We start from the raw sequence: 24,063 nt of genomic DNA on the forward strand, positions 1-24,063 counted from the left end.
AGCTCCAGTGCTGGAGGGAGCGCCCGCTGCTGTGCACAGACACTACATCTGCTTGATTGAAGGGCTGGTCACGACTAATTCTGACTACAGGTGAGCCCCACTTTTGGCATCGCATTCCGGCCCCCCTATACTCTCACCCTCCCAGCTCTGAGCTGAGACGCCACTGTCCCTGTGTGTGGGGCTGGGGGTATGGGGAGCATGAGACCTCAGCGAAACGCTGTGTACCGTGAGTGGGCGCATCCCTAAGCGGCAGGAGGGACCAGCTAGTGACCTCAGCCACAGCCCAGGACGGTGCCAGGTAGTGCTTTAAGCTTTATTAGCGAGCCCACTTCAGAGGCTGTCCGCCACCCCAGGCAGCCCCTCAGAGAGCATGGCGTCCCTTTGTGGGCTGAGCGTCTTGGCCGTGGACACCTCAGGGCAGAGCAGTGAACAGGCTGTGGAATCAGCGGCAGTTCACGCCCGCATCTTCATTGTGGTTGCAGTTGTGGGTGCCCCAGTTGTTCTTGCTGCAGTTCCACAGGCTTGATTCCGACCCTTGACAGCCAACGTTGTCCAGCCAGATGGTTCCAGTGCCTGGACACAGGAAAAACAAGGAGGGAGAGGAGCGTGGGATTTGGATCCCAGCAGTGTGGTCAGTCTGTCCTTGGGGGCTTCCCTGGGGAGCTAGACCGCCAATTTCTCCCGCATCTGCCCAGGCCCACGGTGCTGACGGCTGCTCTGCTGTCTTATGATGGGTCTGCCTCTGTTCTGCTTTCTACCCTTTGGCAAGAGTCTAATCCAAGTATTTAATATGTAATCCACGCATGATTTGAAATCTCCTGCTGGGAATCTCCCAGGGTTCATCTCTTCCTTAAATGCCTTTGTACTCAGGCCGTTCCTGGGTTCCAAAGCATTCACACCTTCCTCAGACCTCCTTCCTGCTGATATAATTGATTTCAGATCAAAAGCTCAGAGGAATTACTGGCTTATTTGATTCTGGTAATTTACACTACAGTGTGACAATCTATAGAGGCTTAATCTGTGTAAGGAAAATGTGTATTTTAAAGGAGTTTATAATCCAACTGGACTCAGATTAAAAAGTAGGTATGCATTTTGGTGGGGTTGGAGGGAAGGGGTAAGGGCAGAGAATATGTTGGGGTGGGAGCAGGAGAAACCCGCCTAGTGTCCCTCCAGGTCAGCTCTTATGGCCAAAGAACTGGTCTCAGCCTGGGGCTTAACTCTTCTGTTGAAAGTTTGAACCTTTTGCTGCAAGACATAGCTGAGTCTCTAGCACCCCAGGACATCTCTTCAAAACTGATTTTAGAAAGTCCCTAATTCGTTTTCTCTTCCCTTTGCATCTTCTCTTGAAGATGATCAAGCTTGGGCTGCCCAGACCTTCAGGTTCCAGAGAGCTGGGATGACCACTCTGCTTCCCTGCCCTGCTTCTTTCTCTGTTCTCCCAGCTTCAGCCTGTCAGCTGTCCTTTAGAGAATATCCCTCACAAACACCCTCAGACACATGGCTTTCTGGCTTTAGGGCTGGACAGACAGCGTCCTGACTGAGCCTTTGCTGTCACTTTGGGGAAGAGAGCCTTCTTTCTCCAGGGGCTGCCAAGCCAGAAGGATGCAAGCTGGGGCCCTGAGCTGCAGAACTTTCAGTTGCTTGAACCAATCCTTTTCTTTTAACCCAAACACGCTGAGTCACTTGCAACCAATGGTTGCCAACACCTTACCAGGGAGAGGCAGCCCACATCAGCACCTCAAGGAAAGAGGCTCCTTGTTGGGGATCAATTCACTTACCAGCTCCCACGTTATAAACGGCAGTTCCCGAAGTGTAACCCAGCATACGGCAGAAGACAGTGGCATCCACATCCTCCCAGTCATCATCGCAAATCGTCCCCCAGACACCATTATAGTAAACTTCAGCCCGGCCTCGGTTCCTAGAGCCGGCAATCCGGACGGCTACCATGGGCTCGCCTGGGTGACAAAACACACGTGCGAGAGGTGAGGGAAGCAGCCCGGGGCTTTGTGTGGACACAGGCTCTGCCTTTTCGTTTTTGGAAGTCCTGTAGTTAGGGAGAAGGAGCCTCCTGCTTGGCTGTCACCTTAGCTGGGAAGAGCCTGCAGTAGGGCCCCAGAGCAGCGAGTGGCCTCTGTGCACCTGGGCCTGCAGGCGCCAGGCCGTAGAGGCAGGAGCCTCTGCAGCTGGCCTTGTAAATCCAGCCCACTACGTTTTGCCTTGTGTTGTGGAGAAACAAAGGAGGAGAAAGAAGGGAGGGAAGGAAGCTGTTACCTGTGGCTCTGCGCCACAGGCAGGCTTATTCAAGGGATAAGTCCATTCGCTTTTCCCCAAAATGAGGAATCACACTGAGAACCAAGGCTTCTCTCCCTAGTGCACATACAATTTTCAAGTACAGAGTAACCTCTAAAGCATACATTAAAGAGAACAGAGATAGCAATTACCTTTTTGACCTTTTTCTCCCTTTGCTCCTTGTGGCCCAGAAGATCCTGTCGTGAGGAGAAAAAACCCACAGTTTGAAGGAAACCAAGCCAGGCCCCCCTTGCCCTCCTTTTCCAGCAGTGGGAGGAAGAGCGGGGGTCAGAATCTCTCCTCCGGCTCTGCCGGCCACCTGGTATCACGGGGTCCGGACATGCCGCGGGCCCCCATGGTTGAATGTGAAGGAATGGACCTGCGCTACAGCAGGAAGGACTTAAGGTCTACGAGACAGAAACATTCAAGAGATGGGAGCGGGAGGTCTCTCCTGCCGTCAGTCATGCAGACTGTGGGGTCCAGGGCCTCGCTGGGTGTGATGCCAGCACAAGGTCACTACCTGATGCTCAGAGTGCCCTGTCTTAGTCACCTCTGCAAGCTCAGTGCCGAGGGCCATCCCAGCACAGGACTTGTCCACAGAGCCACTAAACCTCTACCCTTCCGGTTCTGAAAACTGCCAACCCCTTATAACAGGCCTCTCCTTAGAACCCTCAAATCAGAAACTGAGGCCTTACCTCTCGCTCCGGGCTCTCCCTTTTGGCCACCTGGTCCAGGTGCACCCTTGGGGCCTGTCAGGCCTGGGCTTCCCTTCTCTCCCTTCACGCCTGCAAGGCCTGGGGAGGAGAGAGACCACATCCGTCAGACGCTCTGCTCTGCTTTCCAAGGGGGACCAAGGGCCTTGGTGTTTAGTGAGTGACTTGTCCTGAACTACCAGGTCCCCCCCAGCCCCATCAATGGGCTGTTTGGATGTTCAGCCTGGGGGCAGGGGCAGGGCACTGCTCCTATCCCCCGACCCCTGTGTAAACCCTAGTTGAGGACAAGCAGGTGAAAAGAGCTCACAGGATTCCACGGTTGTTGGTCCCCATCGGACTACATAATTGTGCGGAAGCTCTAGCCATTCTGGGAGAATTTGCTAGAACATGTCTAGGACTCATTTTCTCCCTTAGTAAGTTAGAACAGGAATAGAATATCCAGCTTAGGAGGAAGAAAGACTGCTCAGGAAACATGTCTGAGGAGTTTTGCTCTGCATCTTCAGGGTGGGGCTGGCGAGAAGACTGAAATGCTGTGTGCAGGATGCAGGAACCAACCACTAGTAAGGGCAGAGGCCAACGAGGATGGTAATGAGAGTCCCGTGAGAAGCAGCAGGAGGAGGGGGGCACCTTGAGGGCCAAAAGGAAGAGGGAGCTGGACCGAAGCAGATGTGGACAGGCAGGTAGAGGCCATGCAAGCAGCCTGCGAGCTGGAGAGGAAGGTCACCCAGCTCCTCGGTGGCTGCGCAGCCTGAAGCCACCACCAGGGGGCAGCTCTCGGGGACTTCTTCACCCTTCACACCCTCAGCCCCTGCCCCTCTCTCTACACCCCTTCCCCAGGTTTGTCACTCAACGAGTCTGAGGCTTGAGGGACAGAGCTGTGGAGGCTGAGACACTCTGGGGAAAGGTTACTGCGGTTACAGCCGTGCTTTGGGGGTCAACAAGACCTGCCCTTGGAACACGAGCCCTTCCAAGTCATCACTGTGAAAAATTAAAATGAAGCCGTCACTTTACCTGGAAATCCTGATTCTCCTTTTGTTCCTTTCTGTCCTTGAAGTCCTAAGATCAAAATACAAAAGAGGGGAGAAGATAATAAAACTTAGATATTAGACACTTTTAATCTTAGACAACCTCTACCTTCTGTCTGATTAATGCAGATGGAAAGGTACATTGGTTCCCACAATTGTTTAAAGCCTCTGTAGCAGACCATAAAAGTAGACAGACTGCAGATAAATGGGGACGTGTGTTGGGGTGAAATGGAAATGTATTGGATGAAAGTCTGGGTTAGATGGACAGACCCCGGACTCAGTGGCTGGCCTTTCTTGTCCAGTAATAACCTGACTTGGGGTCTAAATCCAATCCCATTCCTTCCTGTTGCATTTTATTGGAAAAGAATTGAGAGAGATTTTGAAAATAAAGTTATTTTTATTTCTCGACGACTGTGGAGGGGACTCAGTGGCCATTGGAAGTTTTGGGTGGGGTCCTCACCCTCCGTAGATATTCTATAGCATTTATTGGTTTATTTCATTGTGGCCCCCAGTGTGGCTGAACATTTATATAGCTAAAGGGTCTCACGTCCAGAGAATGGAAAAATAACCACTGCAATCATTGGGGATGATCCTATTTGTAGTTCTAAAGTGGAAGTTCTTTCCTTCCTCCCTCCCTCCCTTCCTTCTTCCTTCCTCCCATTCATCTCTTTATTCACGAATTTAGATGGAAGACCCACTATTCTCAGAATGCTCCTGGGTCATAATTTATTGTGGGATAATAATTTATTGGTTTAGCAACTCCATGGTCTCTCAATTTTAAGTGCCAATATTGATTTTTATTTCAGAGAAACAGGGCTCTCCAAGACAGTTACACAAACTTGGGGAAATTAAAGCTCATGACTGACCATGAAGTAAGAGTTACCAGAGAGTAACAGTGGGAATGTGCTCCCACCATGCTCCTGACTGGTGCTCCTTCCAACACGCCAGCTCACACTCAGCCAAGAACCCATCCATTTGATGATTACTAGAAACCACAAGGAACTCATTTACTGTCATTGCCAGTTGCCTGGGGGAAGTTCCTGCCTCCCATTTCAATTCCTGGCTTCCCTGAGCACCTACTGTGTGTTGGCTAGTGGAGGGCCTGTGAGGGGCTGGCAGGCCTCTTCAGGATCCCTTCTGGGAATGGTGAGCGAGGAGTCCTGGCTCCTGGCAGCCTTTCAGAGGGCTCCCCTGAGGCCGGGCCCTGCCTGGGGAGGAGGGCCAGAGGGCCGAGGAGTTAAAAGCTGCTGCTGCAGGCCTTGGCATCAAGGGAGGCAGGATCACCGGAAAGATCTGAGAGGGCAACTAGTTCTGTCCCTCATTTCTGAGATGAGATCTGGATTGAGGCTCAGAGAGCATCTTCTAAAAGCCGGAGGAACCTTTGAGGTCAGACCCTGGCAGGCAGGCCCCAGCTCACCCTGGGCCATCTGTGCCTGCTCTGGTCCCTCTGTTTAGAAAGCCTCACCCGTTTGGTGCCCTGGAGAACTGGATCAAGCCCGTGAAAGCTGCTAAGATGCTAGATGTTGCCCACTATGAAGCCTCCTCTGGCCTTGCCCATGGATGACGCACTTCCTCCCAAGGCAGCACCGGGGCCAGAGTCAGATAGCCTGGGCTTGCATCTGCCTCTGTGACCTGGAGCCAGGTTCCCTCTGCCTTAGCCTCACCTTTCTCCTCGGAGCCTCTGGTGGCCTTGGGGGTGGCTGTGAGACTGAAATGAAGTTTTCTGTGGCAAGTACTAAGCCTTGTGTCTGGCAAGTGGTGTCACAAGGACCCCGGGGACCCTGTTGGCATGTGTCTGTCTCTCCTCCAGCAGAGAACGCCTGGGACACTGGGGCTGAAGCCCCCCAGGAGCTCCAGGCTTGCAACCCAACAAGCCTCCCCACCCCCCAAAAAAAGAAAAGTGTTTGCTGTTGACCTTAGGTGGCCCAGCAGGGGCGGTAGATGTGTCCTCTCTGCTTCCTTGCATCTGAATTGCAGGCATCAAGATTAGGGAGGAGAAACCACTTTCGGAAACATGTCTGTGGTTGTTAAATAGAAAAATGGTTCATATCTAGACTCTTGACCCTCTCTGTCACATCCTAAAGGGTGCTGTGTTGCACAAATCTCTACCTTAAGAGCCTGTCCCTAGATGCAAGGTTGCGGGACACCTAGCACTGGGATCTCCCCTTATTGCCTCCCCGCCACCAAAGAAGTCTCCAAAGCACTGAACAACAAATGCCCTATACAGACAGGAGCCCTAGGGAAGCCCCTGTTCTCTAGGTCCATGGTCCCCAGGGCCTGACTCTCCCACCTCATTTCTCACACCCTCCTTCCCAGCCCCTCACCTCTTGAAGACTCAGCACCTGCTGCTGCCTGTACTACACTAGGCACCGCAACCTACATACATCTCTCAGCTGCCCTGCAAGGTCGTGCCAGTTCCCTCTTTACAGAGGAGGAAGTCCATACTCAGAGATGCTAGGTGACTTATCCTAGGTCACACAGGGAAGGAGTGGTGAGGTTGGGGTTGGGACCCAGCGTTGGCCTCCCACTGGGCACTGTGGCTGCCTGCGTTCCACCAGCATGCCAGCTCACTCCTTCCTGGAGTTTCACGTGGGCTCTCCACCTGGTTCTAAAGACTCCCAGTGGCCTTGGGCCATCCCTTACTCCTAAATGAGTGTCAAACTAGAGTGAGCATCAGAGTCACCTGCACAGGGTTTGTTAAAAACAGCTTTCTAAGCCCCATCCCAGAGTTCCTTATTCAGTGCATCTGGGTTGGGGACCTGAGACACTGCATTTTTAACAAGTTTCTGGGTATTGCTGATGCTGCTGGTCCAGGAACCACGGTTTGAGCGCCCTAAACACATCTCACTTAATCTTCAAGGACCAGCTCACAGCCTGCCTCCTCCCAGCAGCCTTTCTGTCTCTGAGGAACTCACAGCGCCTCCCCATCTGAGCTCTCCCGGAACCCATTGGCCCTTGATAAAATGCCCTCTGAGAGGTGTGTAACAGGGGTAGGTTTTGTCTGCAAAACTCCTCGCTTCAAGGGGAGGAACTGGAATTGAGTTGTGTGTGATTTTTTGTGTGTGATTTGTGTGATTTCTCTCCAGGACTGGACTTTGAGAGGGTGTTTGCTGAGTAGCTGTGCATGGGTCCAGGAACTAGCAATGACTTCACTATAAATCAAGGTGGCATCCTGATTGGATCAGGGAGAAGGAGAAATGGCTGGAAAATAGAATTTAGAAGTGCATGTTGTAAACCTACGCTGGAAGGAAACAAATGAGGGTTTGTCCTCTTAACCACAAGCAAACTGGAATTCCCTGGGTGTCACAGATTCATCAAGCTAAAAGGGCCCAAAATATTTATTTGCAAGGTTCTTATTTAGAGGAACAATTTTCTCCCAAGAAAATAGTTTGGTTAGAAAGCACATGCCTTCCTGTTGTTTTGTGTTCAGCTGGTGCTCTGCCTAAAATCTTAGAGTGTCCCTGCTTGAAGGGAAAATTGCCTGTTTCAAACCCAGAGTGCTGACAAACTGGCAGGGACCTGGGTATTATTCTAGACCTCTCCCCACACTCCACAGAGGAGGAAACCAAGGCCCTGGGAGGTCAGGTGTCAACCCACTGTCACCTAGAGAGTTGGCAAGTCCAAGCTGGTGTGCAGGCCTCCTGACTCTGATTTAATGTAGAAATTTCCAGTACATTAGGAAACTTCTTAAATACCATCCCAACTTACAGGCTAAGTGCAGCCTGGCAAATTTAGCATCAATTTAATAAGTAATAAATTGAGCTGTATGACAAGAAGTAAGATGGTAGGTAGGGGACCCAAAAATTGGGACCCATGTAGACTTCTACAAGTGTCTCTAAGCAACTTACAGGAAAACGAGGAAAAGTCTAAGTGACGATTTAGTAATACGAGTTGGTAGAATTTAATAAATTCTTGGACTAACTCAACACTTAGATATGGGGAATGAAATTAACCGAGAAGTTATATTCATGATACACAGCTTGTCTTTAAAGTAAAACACGTCTTAAAATACAGATGGGGAACTAGATTTCAGCTTATTTGCACTTTGGCTTTGCCTCTAGAGAAATATAAAAGGACAGAAAATTCAGATTCTTGTTATATTTTAGACATGAAGATTGTTGAGATGCAGATATTTTGATCAGATTGGTATTTTGAAGCTTAAATATTTTGGCTGTCTCTGACATCATTTCATAAGATGGGATGGCAGAAAGAGAAATGCCATGATCACAAGTTGAAGTGACCCCTTCCTTATTTTCAAACAAACTTTCCTTTTCAAAATGGCCAAAGGATTTAGATCTAAAATTAGTTTTGTTGTGGCTTTTTTTTTTTTTTTTTGCAATTTTTTCCCCATAGTCAAATGATTTTGCAATCGTTTGAAAGATCAAAGGTTAGGAAAAAAAGTTTTCGGGGTTTGATAAAACCCTGTTTTGTGAATGGTGAAGGAAACTACCATTAGAGAAAATTCTCGGTGATGAAATCCTACTTAAATAAACTATTCAGTCTCTCTTCCCAACAGAATGGAAGGAGTCTCCTCTTCGCCATTTTAAAAATGAGATGGTTTCTCTTTCTCCAGGGGTGTGCACATGGGGAAACATTCCACCAGAATGGGTTGGAGTGTGGTAGGTGAGCGTTCACAACACCTGGAAGATTTGGTGACTAAGCTAGGATTTACCCACCTACTACGGGGTGGGAGGTGCGGGTGATTCCGATTTCTCTGAGTCCTATACTCTGTTATTCTCTACAACAAAATGTAGAAAAGCACAATTTTGGAATCAGACTTTGGGATTAACTCCTGGACTCAGTGTATGTTAACTGTGAGACCCTGAGGAAAGGTTGTACCTCTGGGAGCCTTTGCTTCCTCAGTTGTAAGGTAGGGATGATGAAACTCAGCTGTGTGGGTGAATGAACTAAGATCACGGGAGTAAAGACCCAAACAGAGTGCCTGGCTTAGAGGCCTCATTAATAATAAACAGACCTCTTACTTTTGGTAATTGGTGCACAATAATGAGATCTAGCTGTTACCTAGGGTAAGCCAAGTTACTGTAATTTCTCTGTTTTCATTCCATGCAGCTAGATATTCTCCTGTGAGATTAATGATTTTATTTACAAAATGGAAAATACATCAGTTTGAAAAACTGGCTTGATATAATCAAAACTGAACAACACCACAGCACCTCTAGTTTGGGGAATATCAACATCCTGACATTGACAAGTACACACTGTCTTCCATGATGAGATGATCGGGCTCCCACTCGCCACCTACTCTTCCTTCTCCCACTTCAGAAATCTGACCTCTCCAAAAGTTCATTAACCTATGACTTCAGGATGATATAGAGCCCTGGCTACAACTGGCCAGTTTATGGTCCTACGTGAATCCTCTCCTGAGATGTCTAAGTGGACCATCAGCTACTTGATCAAGACCAACATTTAGGTTTGAGTGGGAAACCTATGCAATTTGGAATAAGTTGTAAGTTGTAAGCATCACATGCCCCAAATTGAAGATGCAGTTCACCATGTTTACTTGGGCAGCCAGAATTAAGGAATAACCCTTAGTATTTGCCCAGTTGGTATTCACCCCTAGGCCTGATCGATGGAGCTTTCCAAAAAGCTGCTCGTCAAATATGCAGGGACTCGACCATGGAGATAAAATGGTTCCCAGACAGTTGGTGAAAAGTGTCTGTGGGATCTTGGGATATTGGGTAAAGAACAAAGAGCTACAACAGGGCCTGAGAGCTCCATGTTTCCTTCTAAGAGTGGAAGAAGCTGCTGCAGCTTCTCCCGGATCCTTCCAGGGCTTGGCTAGAGGGAGAAGATACCGGTCCTCAGAGTGCCCTGATGGGGGTGGGGGCGCTCTCAGGCTGCCTGCAGAGGAAGGCAGCATGATAGTGTGTAATGGGTGAAGCCTCAAGCTTTGGGTCAGGCAGGCCTGGATTCCAACCCTGGCTGCATCTCTCACTGTGAAGCAGCACTAACAAGAGTGTTTATCCCACTGGGCTTCGTAAAAATGCTTGTTGTCAGGAGATGCTCTTATTAGGCAAAACCTCCCAGGATGCAGAGTGTAGGCAAGATTCCCCACCCTCAGACAGTGGGAGGCATAGGCTGGGGGTCTGGGGGAGTGGGTACAGTGGCCCTTGTGGGTGAGTCATGTTTTGTCACCAATACCCTTGCTTAGTCAAGAATCACTAGTCCTGCAATGGTGGGGTGGGGTGGAGGGGCTCCCAGTTTATAACTGAGGGAGAAAAGCCAACATCTCCATGAAACCAAGCAGAAAACTCAAGGGTAAGATAGCCTCAGGCCTCAAAGGCAGACACCCTAAGACCTGGAGTCAGGGAAGATGGAAGTTTAAGATCAGAAAGAGGTAGCCAACAAATCGGGGATACCTGACCACCACAACAAATGGAGCCTTTCTGGAAGGCGAAACTTGCTGGTGGCCTTTGGGTGGCATCCATATGGCATCAGAGAGTAGAGCCCCTGCCTGCACCAACCCACCATCTGTGAAAAGGAGATCAGCTTCAAGGCTGGATGGATTGGACAGACAGTGGATATAGCAGTTGCCTATGCCAGGGCTCCTGACAACCTGCAGCGAAACCCCAAAGGTCGAAGACCCAGAGTCCAAGGCTCAGGAGGTGGCCTGGCCCAGCTCTCTGGCCAGAGCTCCTGGGCCTCCATCACATCCCAGATGTGGACTCCAGGGACACCAACCTACAGAGCCCTCCCTCGCCCTCTGAGACTTCGCCAGCTCTGTTCCCTCTCTCTGGACTTGCCTTCCTCTCTCCACATGGCCGAGCTCTACTCATCCTCTAAGACTCAGCTCCAGCTCTTCCATCACTCCTGCACTGCCCTACCTTTTGCTACCCCCCCACCAGGGGCCACTGTGAACTTGAAGCATTTAACAGAGTCAAATCACATTTGTTTAAAAAAATCAATCAATCCGTTGACCACCCGATCAGTGAAAACTGACAGGGCTTGCCCTTGGTGTGGGTTTCTAGCATGGTTCTGGAATGAAGGCATCCAGGTTGTCTAACTCGGGCAGGACCTTCTGCTCTGGCAGTGACTGTCCACAGACATCCTCGGAAGATAATGCAGCCCTTTCTCACAACCCTGCACTGGCCACAAGACCTCCTGGCCTGCACCTGGCTTTCTAAATGGCATGTGACACTCTTCCATGCGAAACCCATAGCAGAGCGTGCCTGATGCCATCTGGCAACAGTCCATCTACCTGTCCCCTGCACCAACCTGCATATCTGAAGGCAGGAACCAGGTCTTACGTGTCATGGGGGTCCAGCACCTAACATAGTGGACTAGACTTTCTAAATCATCAGAGGTGCCTGGACTTAGTGACTAGAGAGAGTTAGCACAGTTCTTTATAAAGTAGACCACATTAGTATGATGGTTTATAACCTAGACTAAATTGGTGTAACAGTTTATAACCTTGATCAAGTTGGCATGATGGTTTATAAACTAGTCTCTGTGAGTTGGGTAACTGTGGGTCACTCTTCTCAGCCTGAGCCCCTCTGGGAGAATGTGCGAGAAGGGATGTTGACAGCTGCTGCCCAAATCCAGAGCCCTGACCCTTGGGGCCCCACCACAGGTCAGAGGGAGAGTGGGTACTATGTGCACAGCTGGAAGGCAGGCCAGGAGACAGTGCAGGCAGGGCACCTCCTTCTCTTTAGCAATGGAGGTTTGGTCATGGCATTCAAGGCCTCTCGGGGACTCTGGGCAAAGAAAAACAGCCCCAGGGCCTTGGACTCAAAGGGTTCTGGCAGAGAAAAGTGCCCTTCTTAATTCAGGTGCTTGAGGGGCCAAAACACTGAAGACCCTCTGCCTCCTTCTGGTGGGCCTGCTGGGAGGTAGTCCTCCTCCCTGTCCATCCTTGACACCCAGCAACCCCATCCGCCACCCTACCCCACACCCTCTATTACCTGTGTCCCCCTTGCTTCCTTTCACACCTGCGGCTCCTGGAATCCCGGGCATCCCTGGCGGTCCTGGACAACAGATGCCATGGAGGGTGTAAGGGCTGGGCTCGGTGGATCTTCAGACATCACTCCCCACGCCCACCACAGGACCCAGGACTCACCTATTGACCCAGTGAGACCAATGCTGCCAGGCTCACCCTTGGCACCTGGGGATCCCGAAGCTCCTGGAAAGCCTGGAAGACCCTTCGCTCCAGGCTGTCCTGAAAGTTGTTATGAATGAAAGGTTGGCAGAGGGCCTGGCCACCCACCCCTTCAACACAACTCTGTGCTCTGCAGTGACGCATGCATCTCTTAACACCTTATGTGTTCCTTGGGCAGCTTAAAAATATCTCTTTAGAAGCCTTGAACTAGCCCCATTAGTGGGAGGAAAATTACAGTCTCAGCCACTTATTAATTTTTTCCATTCACTGCTGCAGAGTTTGAGGCTTATGGACTTACTAGGACCTCTGGGTGTAAGCATCCTGCTTCACACCCCTGGGCAGCAAAGTGGAAGAAGCTCTAAAAAAGAATATCAGTTAGGCCTGCCCTCCACATGCTGCTCTGTTCCTCTTAGGATGGGCCAGGTTCTACAAAACCCCAGGGGCTCTGGGTTAATACTACCATGAAATACAAGATAGTAGAGTCAGGTCCTGAACTTGACTTTGCCCAGGGACAGAGGTAGCTGGAATGATGCCCATTCCCACAGTTCTTACCTTGATCTCCTTTGATCCCAGGAATTCCAGCCACACCTAAAATACAGAAGGACTTTTAGGGATTTTCTTTCCCCTCTAGCTCAGCCCTCCAGACAAAAAAGGAATACTCACAGGACAGTGGACCTGACTGTGCAGACTCTTACCTGGGGAACCGGGCCTCCCTGAGTCACCTTTATCCCCCCGGGCTCCGGGAGGCCCCATGATGCCCATGTCTCCTTTCATGCCCGTGTCTCCCTTTCTTCCTGAAAAACCAAGGAATTGTGGTCAGACATGGGAGGCACGCAAACCCGGCTGCCACGTCCAACTCTGACACATCCTGTCCCACCCAAGTTCCAAACTCAGACTCCTTAAACTCCTACTTGGTGCCCAGACATGGAAGATACAGTGGCTACCCGCAAAGAGCACACCACCTAGTTCAGAGACCAGACACAACCTCATTAAAAATGGATAAGGTGACCTGGGCTGGCAGATGGGCAGTGGAAGGTCCCAGAAGCCAGGCTCTCAGGGCCCTGGTTAGTAACTTGGTCCCCTGAGGAGGAGCCACAGCCCAGGCTCATCCAGCACTGCCTGGTTTATTTCAGTGTCTGAGTTTGGGGAATTATTTTTTCAAACTTCCTCAAACTAAAATCTAAATATTCTAGAAAGCAGATCCCAAGTTCTGAGAAAGGAAGCTTTGTGCATGGAGATTAAAACATTGCAGCAGCACTCATCCCCTCAGCGGTTCAGACACTGGCTTTCCCGGTGGCCAAGGTTTCAAATTTTCCACCTGTCATCAGCATTCCGGGCTCGCCCCAGTCTGTCCTCTCCCCAGTCCTCCTCTGTCGCTCCCTGCTCCCTTCTGCCACTGCTCAGTGCATATCAATCGAGGGAGGCTCCTCCCCAGGCAGGGCTCAGCAGCCCCTTCCCAAACTTGCCGGCTGCCCCCGCGTAGGGGCTGCTCATTGGTACCCACCGGCTTAGGAAGCCGGTGAGGTACCACCATCGGCAGAGTCCCACCGCAAGCACCTCCCTCAGGGGCTAGGACTGGCTTGTTGGTGTGGAATTTGGTGAAAGGGCCCCATTCCAGTATTTTCATGATTTCAGAGCTGGAGGGGACTCAGAAAGGTGCCAGCCTCCTCTCTAGTGAATTAGGAAAGTAGACAACATGGTCTGAAGTGGAGAGAAAGAAGCAACTGTCGTACGGAACTCTCTGGGTCTAAGATTTGAGTGACACTAGGTACAAGGCTTGGGAATTCGATTCTTTGAGGTAGTTTAGATACTTGAAGAATAATTATTCCTTGATGGAAGACACAACAGCCATAAAGAACTTGTTTACAATCAAAGCATTTTACAACAGCCTCGCATGCAAACAGCAAACAAGTTTTCGGTCATTCAGGGCATCCACTTGAGGAAGAGGGCCAAATGGCACTTCTTAGTTGAGGCTGGGAATTATTTCCCTGGAGGAATTTGTTGGTGCCCTGTTGCTCTGGGCCAATCAGGGCCATCACGTGAAAGCAATTGTGTGGCTTTATCAGGTTTCTTTCTTTTCTTTTTTTGGCTGCCCCAGGCGGTTTGTGAGATCTTAGTTCCCTGCCCAGGGATTGAACCCAGGCCCTCAGCAGTGAGAGCATGGAGTCTTAACCACTGAATGACCAGGGGGTTCCCTGTATGAGGTTTCTTGAGACTGGTCTGGGCCTGAGTCTGTACTGCTATGACTTCTGTGTCTCCAACAAAAGGGACAACCTTGGGAAGCAAAGCAGTACCGGTGAGAGGACCAGAGTCTGGTGGCAGCTGAGGAATCACAGCGGCATCTGACTTCACAACCTTCCCATCGTCGCAGCTAAAGGTGGAGTGAGGGAAACAGACACGTTCCCTGGAACCTCATCCCTGGGGCATTACCCGTCTGCTGGGACAAAGAGCAGAAAACCTCAATACCAGTGGGGGGTGGGGGACGGGGGTCCCACTTGGTCTGCTCACCCCATCTGCTGGCAGTGGATTGGGCAAGCAGTGGGTAAGAGAGATCTGGTGACCTTGGGAAAGGAAATTTGGGAAGGGGAGGGGTCGGTTAGAGTCCTGATTTCTGAAGAAGTGAAACCAATGCATTTCCCCTCGCCAGCCACAGTGCTTCCAGATCTGAGTCTGAGTGTGGCCGTGGGGGAGTGTGGGATGGGAAGCTGTGTGGCTTAGACCCCACAGGCAAAGACCTGGCTGTTGTCCCCTCTTTGGGCTGGCGGGGCCACCTTGAGAAAGTCTGGGCCATAGACAATTGCGGCGGGCCAGCTTTGGAATCATCCTCGCAGGTCAATTTTCCAGCCGCCTGCCTGAGGCAAGGATCCCCCTTCGGTCCCACCAAGGAGAATACTGCAGCCGCTCTTCCCCACCTCTGCATCTGCCCATTTCATTGTAGGGCGGCCACGGGTCTTAACTGTTTGTTCCTCCCTTACCTCAGCACAAATGGTTCTCCAGAAACCTTTCCCCGTGGGCCTCCATTCTTCTGCTGGGTACCACTGAGAGCAAGTCTATTTTCTCTTCCACAAGAACCTTTCTAATATTTGAGGATGGCTGACACATCCCTGTAAGGGCTCTCTTCCTGATGGCAAGTACCCTCAGTTTCTTATAATGTAAATAATTCCCACATGCCAGCTCCAGTATCACAATCTTCTGTCTTATATTCCTGATGTAATCAATCCTCACTGAAGGTTGCTATTATTATCCCCCTTTTATAGGTCAGGTGAGTAAATTGAGGCTCAGAGAGGTTACACAGCTAGTGAACTGTATTAGAACCCAGATCTGTCTGATCTCGGAACTGAAGTCCTTCCCTTTCTACCTTACAGGAGCACTAACACTACCTACCATATAGCAGAGTTTGAAAACGTGATCTCCAACCCTTATAGCTGTCCTGCAAAGCATGTATAATTTAACTATTATTTTAATGTAATTACCATTCTCTTTTGAAATGAAGTTAAATCTCAGCAGGCCAAGCAATGTGTCTAGTTACACAGGTGAGCAGGCACAGAGTGAGGATGGTGACCAAGCCTACTGGCTTCACAGCCTCATCCCCTACCGCACCCAAAGCCACCCCGAGGGTGGTCTCTGGGGAGGCCAAGAGACCAGGAGCATGAGGTGCGCTGTCACAGCCAGAGAGCTGGGGCCATGCTTCTCAGAGCCTGTCCCCTACACCTCCAGGGTCAGAATCCTCCATGGTATCTGAGACACAGACCTGCATGTTGAACAAGCACCTCAAATGGTTCTTACCTGTGGCCCACAGCTTGAGAAGCACCGCTCTAGAGAGAGCGCTGGCCATCAAGAGAGGATTCTGGATGCCTAAAGTCCTCCTTCTGGAACCAGCCCCTTTGCCCTCACTGCCAGTGGTCTCCTCTCCTCCCCCAGGCCCACCTCAGGCCCCACTTTGGTCCCTGCTCTGAGCACTGCCTGTGTCCCCACTTGCCACAAGTTGCGCTTGGCAGGAAATTCTTCCCCTTCTCACTTGGCTCTTAGCTTTCCCATTCCTGTCCTTTGCTCACCTGGATAGAAGGGACCACAGTGCCCCTGGGATGCCTGGCAACCCACCACCCTCTGGGTGGCCCTGCCCCACGCTGGCTCTGGAGGCTGAGTGAGTGTGTGTGAGTGAATCTGTGGCCAGGGTGGTGAGTGCGTGTGAGTGTGCGCGTGTGCGAGCACGTGCCCGAGTGTGGTCGTGCGTGAGTGTGTGCACACGTGTGTGTGAGCACGTGGGTGTGTGAGTGCCTGTGTGTGTCCCTAAACCCTCCTCCTATGGCTTGCCCATCTTCCCCCTGAAAACCTCCCTGGAAAAACCCTGCTGGAGATTTAGAACGCTAGGCTGTTGGGATTTCCCCTTCTACTAAAGTCCTTCCAGAAATTAGTTTCTCGAAAAACAGTTCCCCTCCTGTCAAGTTTCCATTCTGTAGCTGGTGGTGTTTTTCATTCTGTCTCAGTGGCCTGGAGAGGCTCTCGGTTTTTGTTTATTTCCCCGTTCTTGCAAATCCTCTCATTCTGCTCTTTCTCTGGTAACATTTGTCTTTGCATCTTTACAACTCAGCAGCCTCAACCCCTCTGGGGACTGGAGGTTTGAGAGTCTCAGTGAAGAGCAGGGTGGACTGTAACAGTGATGAAGGCCCCATCCCCCGGAAGCAGCTGAGCCCCTACATTTTCTGACCCAGCCATGCTGTGGCCATTTATAAGGCAGCTGGGCAGATTAAGGACACAGCCTAAAAGAGAGAGACAATCATGGGCTTTGAATGGTTATTTTAACCTCCTAGTTACCCTCTGAAGCACTGTTATCCCCATTTTACAGACAGAGAAACTGAAACTCAGGAAGGTAAGGGAACGCTCATGCAGTCACACAGCCAGTCTATGATGAAGGCAGATGTGTAAGACTCTGGGGTCTCGACCAATGAGCTTGACTCTCCCCAGTGATGCTCACAGGCTTGTACTCTGAGCATCAAGGAGGGGCTTGGAGTGTCCACACCCCTCCAGCCACATCTAGGTGTCCTCCCCATGATGCAGGTACTTCCCAGTACCCCAGCCCATCCAGGGTCTCACTCTGGGTGACCTCCCTCACACACAGACCCCACCGGTGTACCGACTCGGGGGTGGGGTGTGTATTCTGTGTCTGCGGTCCTCTGCAGCTGCTCCAAGATAGCCTGCTGTGTACGCCGGAGCACATGCCCAGCCCTTTCTCACCTGCTTCTCCCTTGATTCCTGGTGGGCCTTGGGATCCTGGGCGTCCTGGGGGTCCTGGGGGTCCTGGAAAGGAAAAGGAATTCAGAAGGTAGCCTGCACAAGGAGCAGAAAAAGGATTATGGGGTCAGTAGATGGAGGCTGGTTTCTGTGGCTGCACTGAGTCCAGGGTCCCCTTCTCTGCTGGCGGCCCTGGAAGGCAGGGGAGGCGAGGCCCTGGGTGCCTTTGGACCTGGAAGACTTGAGGAAAAGAAGCAGAGGCACCAGTGCTCCAACCAACAAGGTGGGGTGACAGTGCCACTCACATCATCACTCACTTAACAAGCGTCACCAGGCACCGAGGACCAGCCAAACCGTGTGGAAGGAAGAAAAGAAAAAGCGGATCTCCTTCCTACAAGAAGTTCATGGCCCAGCAAGCAAAACACGGTTGTGCAGGTGATGATTCCTGAGGGAGGCTGAGCCAGACAGACCTGGGGCCGAGTGGCAACGCGGTCACTTTAGCTGGGTGACCCTGGCACATCCTTTCCTCGTTTGGAGCGCCAGCTTTCTCTTCAGTGAAATGGGGTTCATGTACCAGTTGTGCAGGGCTGTCCTGAGGCCACCATACGGAGACCAGCACGGAGAGCACACCCAGGCTCTGATAAATGTCACCCATCACTGCCGCCACCCACATCAGATCTCTCCCTTTTCCGGGCTGTTCTGTGGACTGGAGCCTCCCAAACGCTTGGGTGGGTGGGACGGGACTCCCCGTCCTGTCTTAGTCCATTCTGCCTGCTGTAACAACACACCGCAGACCCAGGCCAGGGTTGGGCTTAAACATCAGAAATTCACTTATCACAGTTCTGGAGGTTGGAAGCCCAAGATCAGGAGCCTGCATGATCGGGTTTTGGGGAAGGCCTTCTTCTGTTTTGCAGACTGCCACCTCTCACTGTGTCCTCACGTGGTGGGAGGAGCCAGTGCTCTCTCTGGGGTCTCCTCTGTAAGGACAGGCCTGCTGTCCTCTCCCCTCCAAGGTCCAGGCATTGGCCAGCACTCTTCCTTTCTCCAGCCACAGACTAGTGTTAGTTTTCTGCTTGGGAGTGGTCCTGGAAATGGCCGCAGGCTCTGCTTCTTTTTATTTTTTTTTCTTCATCTACTAATCTTTTTTTAAGCTCTTTATTGAAATATAATTGCTTTACACTTTTGTACCAGCTTATGAGGTACACCAAAGTCAATCAGCTGTATTTATACACATATCCCCATATCCACTCCCTCCCACGACTCCCCCCCCACCCTCCCCGTCCTGGCCCTCTAAGGCATCACCCATCATCGAGTTGATCTCCCTTTGTTATACAGAAACTACCCACTGGCTATCTATTTTACAGTTGGTAGTATCGGGCTCGGCCTCTTACCTGCCCTCCTGCACATTCTGGATCAGTCTGAGGTCTTTGTGACAGAGACCTGGACTTGGGCTGGTAGCTGCAGACCTTGGCACTTGGAGACCATACTCATTTGGACAGGGTCCTTGGTTCTTAGGTTCCTGACCCCACTGTCTCCCAGAGACCTGTCTGCATCTACCCAGGGTGCCTGTAACTTCATGCCCTCCCCGCATGGCCTTCACTCCCCATCTTGGTCTCCAGGGTCTCGTACCAGGCCAGGGTCCAAGAAGCCCCTTTGCCAGAGAATGGAATTCAGGTCCAAACACCCCACTGTCCACACACAAGCAGTTCCCCCTTTCCCGTCCTCTCTGGGGAGTCCCAGCCCAGGGGGGAGGGGCCAACCTGGGATCTGAGTAAAGTGGTCCACACGTTGTTGTAGCTGCTTCTGCTGGGTATGGAACTGGGAGAGCTGGGCCTGCAGCGAAGGCTCGGTGGCCAGTGTTTTATTGTTAGAGGTCATCTCCAGGACCTGGAGCCGCTCCTGCAGATGTAGAACTGGACACCCCACCCCCACCCCACGACATCTTTTTAGGGACTTCATTAAAGCCCAAGGCATGTGAGCCTCGCCCTGACATTCTGCATCACATAAGCATACCTCTGTAAGTCCTGAATAGGTGAACACGTGTTTCATGTACTGTGAGAGACTAGAGTGAGCACAGAACTCTTTCTGTATCTTGCATGTGTGCACTCCACACTCAGACATGACATTACATGTCCACAGAACATACCTGCACAGCTTGTGTAACCACTGCATCCATGACCAACGTTTATGCAGTTAAGAGTTTTGTGCATGCTTGGGCATGAATGCATGGCCACTAATACGCTGATCTGGCCTAATCATGTGTGACCTTAATATGCATGTGACAGGTGTTTATAACAACTGGGCACATGACATTCTTGAGTGACTTCACTGTCTGTGGATGGAATTGCTTCATGACCTAACCATTTGGACTGGGAGCACTTTGAAAGTCAAATCATGTTAAGATGAAACACTCTGATCAACAAAACTCCTTCCTACTCAGAGGCAGGGAAACCTTGATGTGAGATGCACAAGGCACACTCGTGTGAAATCACTGCATCTTTCACTGCTTCAGTGAAGCAGTGTGATACACACAGCCTCACATGTGTGGTCTCCCTCCCTCCCTCCTTCCCTTCCCCTCTTCCTCCCTTTCTCTTTCTCTCTCTCTCTCACACACACACACACAGACACACACAACACCTACTCCCCTTTCTGCTTCCCCCTTTTCTCTCCCCACCACTCTGACCACCTAAGGACTGAGAACTCTCTCCCAGCAGATGGGCAGCAGTGGCCCCAGGGCTCTCCTCTGAACCTGAGCCCTGTGTCAGGTGGGGCCACATCGTTACCCCAAGAAGGACCAGACAGGACCCAGATGCTTTACCTTGCACCACCATCAGCCCAGCACCTGCAGTGAGCAGAATCAGGTAGATGGCCCCCAGGGCTACGACGCAGTTTATTCCATTTCTCTTCTTGGGCTTTGGATCTGAAACACAACCCAGGCAGAAGGCAGCTGTTGCAGAGGGTGGCGAGCAGGGGTCCCCAGCCTGTGCCCTCTGTGAGAGCAGGGGCTCCCCATGAGGTCCCACGAGGTGCCAAATGCACACAATCCCGAAATCTTCCCCTTGATCCTCCTTTTTGCCACAAGGCAAGAGGTGCCATCGTCTCGACCCCTCATTGGTGTAGCTGGGCAAAAAACACCTGTGCACATATCCTTAGCTGGAAGAGTGCCGTTCTCAGTCAGCCTTGTTCACTGTCGAAGCCCCCGCACGGTGCCTGCCACAGGGGGCACTTGATAGGTGTACGTCAGATAAATTGATGAATTAACATATTTCAACTTCAAAATTCTGGGAAGAGGATGATTGTTCCCATTTTATAAACAATGAGTGAGGTTTGAAAGAGTTGAAAAACATGTTAGGTTATAAGGCAAGCTCCGGAAATCATGTCCGGGCCTTTGTTTTCTCTTTAATTACAAAAGTAAAACATGCTTAATATAATTTACCAAGCAATATGCAGAGCATTTCAAGGGTTAATAATCTTATAATTAATTTCCTGAGTCCTAACAAGCTGAGGTAAGCTTTGTTAGCATTCTGGGGTGAGGCCTTCCTTCTATCTTCCTTTCCCCTCAGAAACTTACAAACTCATATCCTCCTAGATAGAATTCTTTTTTTTCTTTTAATTTTACACTAATGATATCATATTACAACTACATATTACAGTACATATCAAATACAGCACATGCTTTCTGCAATGAAGGATTTTCTACGGACTTCCCTCTAGTTTTCTCAGTAGAGAGATTTAACTGTTCTCTTTATTAGTTGCCTCGTATTCCTTAAAGACACGTGGTTACGCTCAGCCTAGCACAGGGTGTTTGCCCCACCCCATGCACCCCTGGAGTCCATGCCCACACAGCAGCCTGAGTGAATTCTCCAACACACAACCTGGTCCAATCACTCCTTTGCCTTCAGCCCTTTGGCTCACTGCCTTCAGAACAAACAGCTCTCCTACTGGTACAGGTAGCCTGGCCTCCAGCCAGCTCTCCTGTGGCCACGCTTCCATACCTTACCTCCACACCGATACTGACCAATGGTCAGGCTAGACCACTGTGGCTACACCCTTCTGACTTCAGGCAGAGTATGTCCTCTGAATACCCAACCTACCTTCCTTCTTTCTTCATAACTAATTCTTACTCATCCTTTGGGAGCACAGTGGAGCTTTTCCTGCTCCAAGATCAATTCTCAGGCTCCCTTGGGCTGGGTGGGACCTTGTCCTGCTTCCCCACATCACTGTGGTTTTATGCACTGTGGCCTTGAGCACCCTGAACTGTGTCTATGTCTCAGTCTCCTCCATATGGCTTGGAAGTTTCTTAGGCTGCTTTTCAGCACCACATGGTGTGCTGGAAAGGTGGTGACTGGCTAGATGAATGGATGAATTAGTGGCTTGGGTGATGAACATGCACAGAGTTGGACATTGCCAGTTTAGAAGTGTTGGGAGAGCATCAGGAATGCAACTTAGGACCTCAGGTACCCATATAGTCATGATGGTGAGGATGGATAACACACAGGGGAAGCCTCACACTTAACAGAAGATGGTGGATGATGCATACAATCTCATAGACAGCACTAACCATGATGAAACATAACATGTGATGGGAATAGAAAGATAAACTATGCTTCAGAGACAGAGGTACCATAGAGGTCAGAGGTGGGGGTGAGAGCCAGCATAGAAGATACAGATATTTTCAAACCGCATGGTAGGAACATGGTGCAAGGCATTTGAATAGCAATCATGAGAGGAAAAACAGACATGGTAGTGTGATGGGAGTAGTTCACGCCCAGAAAGCTTTTTAATTCAGAGCTATCAGCTGGCATAGAGGCAAGGTATTTTAGAAACTGGGAACTTCAGTTCTGTGGGCTTTGTCTAACTCACTCTATATAAAGCAGAGGATCTGATAAATTCTTTACCCCTACATTGATCATTTTGTCTCTTAGTGGTTAGACGAAACGGTCAAGGAAATATCTATTCTGGATTATGGTTGACCAATGAGCAATAATTGCTTGAGATGAGAGAATATAGAGTTAAAAAAGAAAAAGGCTCAGGTGAATAAGAATGAGCTTACCTGGAGTAAATGATGATGAGTCTGGGTGGAGATTTTAGGGAAGCAGGTGTTAGAAATTTGACAGCTCTATTGTCTGACTCACAGTGAAAATATGGCTCCAGAGAGAAATAAAATTTTAATTCCATAAAAGAGCTCAGTGAAGAAAAAAGGTTGCACAAAACTTTAGGGTTCCCAGGCCTGCATCTCCCAACCCCTCACCCAATGGCAGAAGATGGCTTGGTAGGTATATTTCTCTCCTGCTGTAACGCTAGTGGAGATTAAGAGGCAGTCCCTCTCCCTGTATCCCCAGCACAGGGCTGCTGATGAGGCCCAGGGAAGCAATCTCTGCCCAGTGGGCTTGATGTCTCCCACCCTCTACTTCGTAGCACTGGATGATGTAGAGCAGTGTCCTATGCTCTTCAGGCAGCACCAGCACGGGGCAAGAACACCAATAACACAGGGAACAAAGCAGATCAGAATAACATGGTCAGGGCTCTGATAATTAAATTGTGATTGGAACCATAGCCCACAAAATGGGCCAGAATCTATCTAATAAACCTAAATAGCTTATGGGAGAAACCTAAACCTAAAATCATTGATATGGCACAAATATTGGAGTTATTCAGTAAAGATTTTAAAGCAACCATCACAAAAATGCTTTAATGAGTAATTACAAATGAAACTTTTTTTTTAATCTCACAAAATAGAAGATATATAAAAGAACCAAATGGAAATTGTATAATTTCAAAACACACACACAGAATTTTAAACCTCAACACATTGTCTCAATAGTGTAATAAATATGACAAAGGGAAGAGTCACTGCACTAAATGATAGAAAAATAGAAATTGCCCAATCTGAAAAACAGGAAAAATCAGCAACAACAATAACAATGACAAATAAACAGAGCCCAAGAGGAGGGTGGGTTAATAAAAAAAAGAAGAAACCACATAATACATCATTGAAATCTCAGAAAGAGTGTGAAGCTGAAAAAAATATTCAAAGAAATAATGATAGCTGAAAATTTCTCAAATTTGGTGGAAGATATAAACCTACAGATCCAAGAAGTTGAGCAAATCCCAAATGTGGTAACTTCAAAGAAATCCATACCATGACACATAAGCAAAAATCTGAAAAATCTAGAGATAAAGAAAATTAAAAATCTAAAGAAAAAGAAAAAATCTCAAAGGCAACCAGAGAGAAATGACACATTACTTATAAAGTAATACCAATTTTGGAATGTCAGCAGATTTTTTTTCATCTGAAACCATAGAGATCAGCTAAAAGCAGCACAATATTTTTTGTGTGCTGAAAGAAATGAATTGTCAGCCATGAATTCTATATCCAATGCCGCCTTTAACAATGAATGGGAAATAGAGGTTCTCAGATGAAGGAAAACTAATAGAAGTTATTGCTAGTAAACTTATGTTTAAAGAATGGCTAAAGGAAGTTCCTCAAAGAGCATGGAAATTATAGTAGAAGTCTTGGCAATTCCAAAAGGAAAAACAGGAAAAAGAAAAAAAGAATGGGTAAAATATAGGGATATATATTAGACCATACTTCTCCACATGATTTTAAAAATCACATTCGATGATTTAAACAAAAATTATGATACCACCTGATGTGACCCTCAGTGTCCGAGATTGAGACAAAAAT

At 49.5% G+C, this 24,063-nt stretch overlaps 1 protein-coding gene across 1 annotated transcript in view; it reads right to left on the reverse strand.

Annotated features, from left to right (window-relative positions):
- Nucleotides 1-298: 298 nt before the first annotated feature.
- MARCO (macrophage receptor with collagenous structure) overlaps nucleotides 299-24,063 on the reverse strand; it is a 32,111-nt gene continuing 8,346 nt past the window's right edge. The window contains exons 2-13 of the mRNA XM_057746367.1: nucleotides 20,194-20,295; nucleotides 19,136-19,288; nucleotides 17,379-17,441; nucleotides 12,839-12,937; nucleotides 12,696-12,731; nucleotides 12,105-12,203; nucleotides 11,950-12,012; nucleotides 4,014-4,058; nucleotides 2,985-3,083; nucleotides 2,442-2,486; nucleotides 1,779-1,955; nucleotides 299-573 (exon numbers count right to left, since the gene is read on the reverse strand). Coding sequence (XP_057602350.1) covers nucleotides 443-573; nucleotides 1,779-1,955; nucleotides 2,442-2,486; nucleotides 2,985-3,083; nucleotides 4,014-4,058; nucleotides 11,950-12,012; nucleotides 12,105-12,203; nucleotides 12,696-12,731; nucleotides 12,839-12,937; nucleotides 17,379-17,441; nucleotides 19,136-19,288; nucleotides 20,194-20,295 — 1,112 coding nt within the window. The 3' untranslated portion in view covers nucleotides 299-442. The remainder of the gene's footprint in view (nucleotides 574-1,778; nucleotides 1,956-2,441; nucleotides 2,487-2,984; nucleotides 3,084-4,013; nucleotides 4,059-11,949; nucleotides 12,013-12,104; nucleotides 12,204-12,695; nucleotides 12,732-12,838; nucleotides 12,938-17,378; nucleotides 17,442-19,135; nucleotides 19,289-20,193; nucleotides 20,296-24,063) is intronic.

Source organism: Hippopotamus amphibius, chromosome 8, assembly GCF_030028045.1.
Source record: "Hippopotamus amphibius kiboko isolate mHipAmp2 chromosome 8, mHipAmp2.hap2, whole genome shotgun sequence".
In the NCBI taxonomy this organism is placed as follows: domain Eukaryota; kingdom Metazoa; phylum Chordata; class Mammalia; order Artiodactyla; family Hippopotamidae; genus Hippopotamus; species Hippopotamus amphibius.